The 6,351-nt window shown below is 46.2% G+C and overlaps 1 protein-coding gene across 1 annotated transcript; it reads right to left on the reverse strand.

The window, feature by feature from the left end:
- Positions 1 to 403: 403 nt before the first annotated feature.
- Positions 404 to 5,512, reverse strand: LOC115870671 (small ubiquitin-related modifier 1-like). Its single transcript, XM_045293932.1, has 3 exons — positions 5,345 to 5,512; positions 5,204 to 5,267; positions 404 to 510 (listed from the first exon to the last, which is right to left on the reverse strand). Exons 1-3 carry the CDS (start codon positions 5,510 to 5,512, stop codon positions 404 to 406), a joined length of 339 nt encoding a protein of 112 aa, XP_045149867.1.
- Positions 5,513 to 6,351: the final 839 nt, after the last annotated feature.

Genomic DNA, 6,351 nt, shown 5'->3' on the forward strand with positions numbered 1-6,351 from the left:
AACCCACCAGTGGTTCTGCAGGAGCTAGATGAGGCTCTCTGCTTCTTTAAAGATTTACAGTTATAGAAGCCCTTTACAGGGTCACTATGAGTCACAACTGACTCAATGGCAATGGGTTTAATCACCCAGAAGCAGACCACCACTTCCCTTTTTTTGGTGGTCTGTTAGCTCTGCTGAAACTTGTTTACCACCTTGGGTGACCCTGTTGTTATTTGAAATACAGGTGGCATAGCTTCCAGCATCACTGTGACACATGACACCACGGTAGGTCAGAGCAACAGAGAGGGGTGGATTTCCCCTTTAGTGATCAATTATTTAAATTTCTGTCACTGACAGTTACTTTGACCCTCCCCCCTCCCCAGTAGAACACTTTCTACATGCACTAACAAGACACTCCACTCACCTACTTAGCCCTCCACTCTATCACCTCCTCCTTGTTCACCTTCTCCGTTCCCTTCTCCCCGATTTTCTTCCCCTGGGTTTTATGATTACTATTCTCCAAGCTCCTAACTGGGAAAAGCCCAAGATTCAAACTTCAGTCTTTTCCCCCTTGTGTATCTATGTCCTTACTCTAAGTGAACGCTTCAGTTCTGTTGGCTTAAACTCTCAACCCTATGCTGCTAAGTCCCAAATGTATAGGCCTGGCCACTAGGATGCTGTTATGGGGATGGCCTATCTTTATCTGAAACAGCATGTCCAGAGAGTCCCTGACGTGGTGACATTAACATGCTCAGTTGCTCACCAAAAGGTGCGCCTAGGGACGCCTCCAAAGAAAAGCCCGTTTGCCGATCCGCTTCCAGAAAGAAGCCACTGCAGAGCCTGTGGAGCTCAGTTCTTCCTTGACGCCTGGGGTCCCTGTGATTTGGAACCGACTTGAGGCATGGTCAGAAGTGGGTTTTTCCTCTCCAGCAACATCTGTGCTCGGTCAGACCATTCTGACTCGCCACTTTTCTCGCTTCATGGTGAGAGGAAGTTTGCTTCGCAAAGGCTCTTGGGTGGATCCATCCTGTCCCTCTCTCCTGCTTGTCGCACTTGCACAATGGCGTCCTCACTGGACGGACACTCCGGGGGATCAGCAACTCAACCGTGGTTGTTCTGCCAAATCTAGTGCTCTTTGAGACAATCTATCTCGAGGCCAGACCTCATGCCTGACTCCTCACGCCCTCTTCCCATTCCCAGAGACACCTTGCTGCACCACACCCCCAAGTCCCCAAGAATAAGATGAAGGCAATAGACAGCCTTGGGAGAAGGGAGCATGGGAGACAGGGTGATGCCAAGGAGGGCATGGGTGACCGAAGGACAAACACAAATGAACCACAGAGCCTTGTGGAAGCGAAATACCAGTGGAAATACCAGGGATGGGCCTCTCTCTGGGTGGCTGGAGGGCTGTGGAGGACTGGGGCCCCGGAGTCAGTGCAGAGCTCTGGGAGGTGAGTTGAATACAGGATGGGAGTTGTTTCAGAATTGCCTCCTCATGGATGCCAACATTTTACAATTGACTCTCAAAACTGACTTTTCATCTGGTGCGTGTCCCTCTACCACCTATAACGCATCACCTGCGGTGCTTCTTAAACAGACAGCTTTCTGGGCCCCTGGGCCAAGTCCCTGATTGAACTCTCTTGCAGTGACCCCAGGAATCAGCATTTCCTAGCAAGCATGCAGGCAATTCCCCTCCCTATTCCATTCTTGGAACACAAGAAAGTAGGGTGAGAGGTGGGGAGCCAAGGGGGTATGGGCACCTTAAAGAGGGGTGCTGACCCCATTCTGGTGATTGTGTGGACCATGGAAGGCTGCTTCTTCTTCTTTAACTCTTCTCTTAAAAATTATTTATATTTAATTTCATTTGTTCCCTTTTATATAACACATCCAAAGAAAAACATGCCAAAGATAACTGCACAGTCCATCGCATCAGAATAGGGACGGTATCACCGGAAACCCCTGTGTCTGTGGCTCTTTCTTTCTTTCTCTTTTTTCCCCCTCCCGCTTTCTTTCCTTCCCTGTCTCTCTTCCTTCCTCTTGCCCCCCACCCCACCCCACCTCACCACAACATAGCCATCCAAGTCTTTTTCTTGGGTGTGAAAATCCTTTTTCTTGCCATGTTTTTATGATCCGGGTTGTCAGGAGATCATTAATTCTATGAGATCAACTAACTGTTGATCATCACGTCTTCCGATCTGTTCCATGCCACGAGGTGCCTGACAGTCTCATCCCTGCTCTGTAGAGGCGGGATCGCCATCCAGGCTGTGCCCACAGAGGGGCTTTGGGACTGCTGGGAGGCTTTTCTTCTGCAGGTGCCACTTGGTTTGAGTCTTGGAGACAAGAGGAAGGGGAAGAAGGAAGGAAAGGCAGGGTGTTGGAGGCCCTCATGAGTATTTGCACAAGTACTGGGGGGCACCGAGGTCCAAGAACTTGAGTCTGAGCGGGGTGGTGGGGTAGGGGGCTACCGCTACTAACGCCAGCCACCTTTGAGTCTAATCTGACTCATGGAGACCCCATGCGTGTGTCCAGGGGTATTGAGCTTCACAGGGTTTTCAGTGCTGATTACCCAGGAGGAAGCAGATGGTCAGGTGATTCTTCTGAGGTACCTCTATGGACTTGACTGGCCTGCGGTTCAGTTAGCAGCTGGGTGGATGCACTGTGTGCACCACCTGAGGGCTCCGTGTGAAGTTTGAAGTATAGCAGGTAAACAGGAACGTAATCAACGGGGTCATTGTTCTCCCCCACAAAAGGAATTGAGCGCCTCGGGCTGACTCGGCCATCTGGGCTCCATGAACTGGGCTGCATTCAGTTGGTACATTGGTAAATTGGGTGCATGCCTCCTTATTGCCCTGGAAGAGCCATAAACCAGGCACTCTTGGGCAAGATGACGCTACCTGTTTATTAATACATACACATATATGTATTCTGCTGGAATTTTCTCTGAAGAACAGAGATCTTTTCTTTAAATCATCTAAATCAAGAGTCTTCAGACATAATTTTGCCCATTACTCCAGAAATAATTGTATTTTTTTGGGGGGGGGTGTTAATTTTTAATGATGTTTTCCTGGGGCATTTTAACACTGATATCTAAACCTTGTATCATATGCTTAAGGCATTTCTAAGTCTTGAATAGCTAGCATATTATCAATATTGATATTTTTTAAGACTAACTATTATATTACTCTTCAAATGTTTTCGAAAGAATTTAAATGCCTTGGCTATTCAAGACTCCCAGCATCTGTTTTTAAAACTCACACGATCACGCACTTTTTTTAAACAGTTGGAATTTCACATCTTTTAAACTTCTTGCACCCACTATTTCATCTCACTTCTTGCCCAGAAGTTTATCCTATTTAATATATTTTATGCTTGAAAGTTTTTCCTGGCTTCTCATCACACTTCTCTGAAGTGAAGATGTGTGTACATACATATAGATTGAAATTTAGTTTTTATCCCTTGCGACCACCAGACTTTCCGTGTCAAACTTCTCTCCCATTGAGCTATCCTAATTTTTAACGCATTGCCTTTGTGTCCCCCTTGACTCAAAGAGACCCTGCAGTACAGAGTCTGCCCCATCGGGCTTCTAGGCGTGATTTGATGAGGGTGGATTCCCAAGTCTTTCTCCTAAGAAGCTCCTGCTGGGTTTGTACTGCTAATCTTTTGGTTGGCAGTGCCCCCAAACACTATGATATATACCCTGTCTCCCCCAAAATAAGACAGCGTCATATTAATTTTTGCTCCCAAGGATGTGTAGGTCTTATTTTCAGGTGATGTCTTATTTTTCCATGAAGAAGAACATAGTACACATTTATTGTTTATTGTTTTATTAAAAGAAACCCTGCACTTCCTGTCTGCTCTGGCTGCACTGCAGCCAACAGTGAGCTGCATGGTGGTGTCCGCCACTATGGTCCAGAGTCCAGAGTTACGGTAGCTTTGGTGGGCCTTATTTTTGGGGGGATGCCTTATATTTCAGCAAGAGGCAAAACTGTAAGTAGGTCTTATTTTCGGGATGTCCTACTTTTGGGGAAACAGCGTATATATATATAATTGTCAAACAAAAAAATAAACTTGGAATATGACAGTTGGGCTTTCCCTCCCGTTTGTGCATGGATCTACGGGTGAATGTTACTCATTGTCAGACTAAGACAGGGCTTGGCATCGATTCTGCTCCTGGTTTTGTTTTTGTTTCCTTATGGATGTGTCCCTGAGATGGACATCCACACACGTCAGGAGACGGAAACAGGGCCCTTCTGATGGCACTATTCCTCGTGTTTTAAATTGGCTTTTGATTAAAGGCCTAAATTACATTTAACAATCAGCTGACAACTGGCTCAGATCCTCCTTCAATGCTACTGAAAGTTGAGAACTGGAAACAGTATTACTTGCAAACTGAATTTATAATTTAGTCCCTTTCCATTTCTGGAAAGTACGACAAAGGTGGGTTCAAGCTCTTATAAGTGACTATTAATTATGCCTATTATTCTTTCACTCAGTGGGCATCTAGCTTAACTGTTAGACTTGGAGTTGGGAAACTCAAAGGATTGTTCTTTTCAATATACACCTTGTGAATTCAATACTTTGAGCAAGAAGCTTTTGCCTTATCATGTATAAGATAACTGTATACATATTATAAAACTTTATACCCAAAGATTTATTTCACTCAATCGAATGGGTCCAAGGGGCGAATGTGTCATTGAGGAGTAAAATTAAAGAGACATCAGACAAGATAAAGCATGCAATTGCTCACCTCCCAGATGGCAGCAGCCAGGTCCATGCAGAGAGAGTGAATATATTTCCAGTCATGGCTCATATACACTTAGGTAAGGGTGTCAAACTGGCAGCCTGCGGGCAGCATGTGGCCCCTGATGCTCTGAAATAAAATGAAAATAGAAAAACATTGTTATGAAAACAATAGCGCTTAGGGGAGATCAAGGCAATACCGTACACACAATTCCCTTGTGTGTGGGGCAAGAGAAGCATGCTGTTTTTTGCCAAAAACTGGGCACTGAGATGGCTGCGTGAGCAGGTGCATTGTCGTGGCGGCAAAACCAGTCCCCTGTCTGCCACAAATCAGGTCTTTTCTTGTCGTACATTGTTATGCTATCTTTTCAGAACCTCTAAAGAGAAGGCTTGATTAACAGCCTGATCTGGTGGAACAAAGTCCAAAAATACTATCCCCTTCACATAACAAAAACAAATGAGCATTGTTTTTTTGGGTGGGTACCCCTCATATCCAAACTGTTGAATGACCCCGTTTGTTCCTGAGAAACTTCCATCACACCCTCTTCCTCCATATTCCCAGTTCTTTTGGAGTCTGAGTATGCGCAAGTCTCTGACCTTCAAACAGAAACCTGAGTGAGCTCACTGGAATTCCCTGTCTGCGACAGTAGGATTCTTTGAGTTTCTTGAGATGTGTCGTTACTTTCACCTTGAAGTGAATCTCACTGCTACCCTGTCCAATGACTTTGAATTGTATGTATTCTTGCTTATCCTCCAAGCCTTCAGTTGAAGATTTTGCCTCCTGCTCGGACATGGTGTCGGTGACTTTGCCCCCAGCGGTCTCCACATGGCAGAGACCTCGGCCAGAAAGAATGTTGGCCTGGGGTTCACACACCCGTCTATCTTCCCCACAGCACAACACCGAAGATCAGAAATACTTGACGCATTGAATTTGGGTGTGTGTCAACAAGCCAAGTCAGGAGGTGTCCACAGCTTCCAGGCTGTGCTAGCCCGATGAAGCTGTGAACAGAGCAAACCTGGAAAATGTACATTGGAGAACAGGGGTTAGGGTCAGTTGTGAACGGAGAACTCTGTTGCGTAGGGGGAGAAGTGAAGGTCCCTGGGACAATATATGAGGGAGTAAGAAGGAAGCGGTTTACAAGGAAAGCAGGGAGAAGCTCAATGAAGCACTCATGAACTCAGGACTGTGCGGGGCTGGTGGAGAAAGTCAAAACCGAGCACCAAACGCCCTGCCATTGAGTCAGTACTGGCTCATCGCGACCCCCTGTGCGGAAGTATTTATGGGACTAGAAAGCCCAATCTTTCTCCCGCTGAACTGCCGTTGGTTTCAAGCTGCCAACCACGGCTCACAGCCCAAGGCATAACCACTATGCCACCAGGACTCCTGGTGGTGAAAGGAGGAGGCGGAGTTTTAGTGAGCAGAGGGCAGCCTTCAGTGTGGATTAAACTTCAACCGAAAGAAAGTGCCTCACAAGTGGTCCAATCAGCAACATCATCTTAAAGAGGGTAGAGATTGAAGTTGTCAAGGATTTCATTTTGCTTGGATCCACACTCAACGCCCATGGCAGCAGTCACCAAGATAGCAAATGACGTACTGCATTGGGCAAATCTGCTGCAAAAGATGTCTCTAAA

This window comes from Echinops telfairi, unplaced genomic scaffold (assembly GCF_000313985.2).
Source record: "Echinops telfairi isolate 266 unplaced genomic scaffold, ASM31398v2 ScPeMD7_2291;HRSCAF=2852, whole genome shotgun sequence".
In the NCBI taxonomy this organism is placed as follows: Eukaryota; Metazoa; Chordata; class Mammalia; order Afrosoricida; family Tenrecidae; genus Echinops; species Echinops telfairi.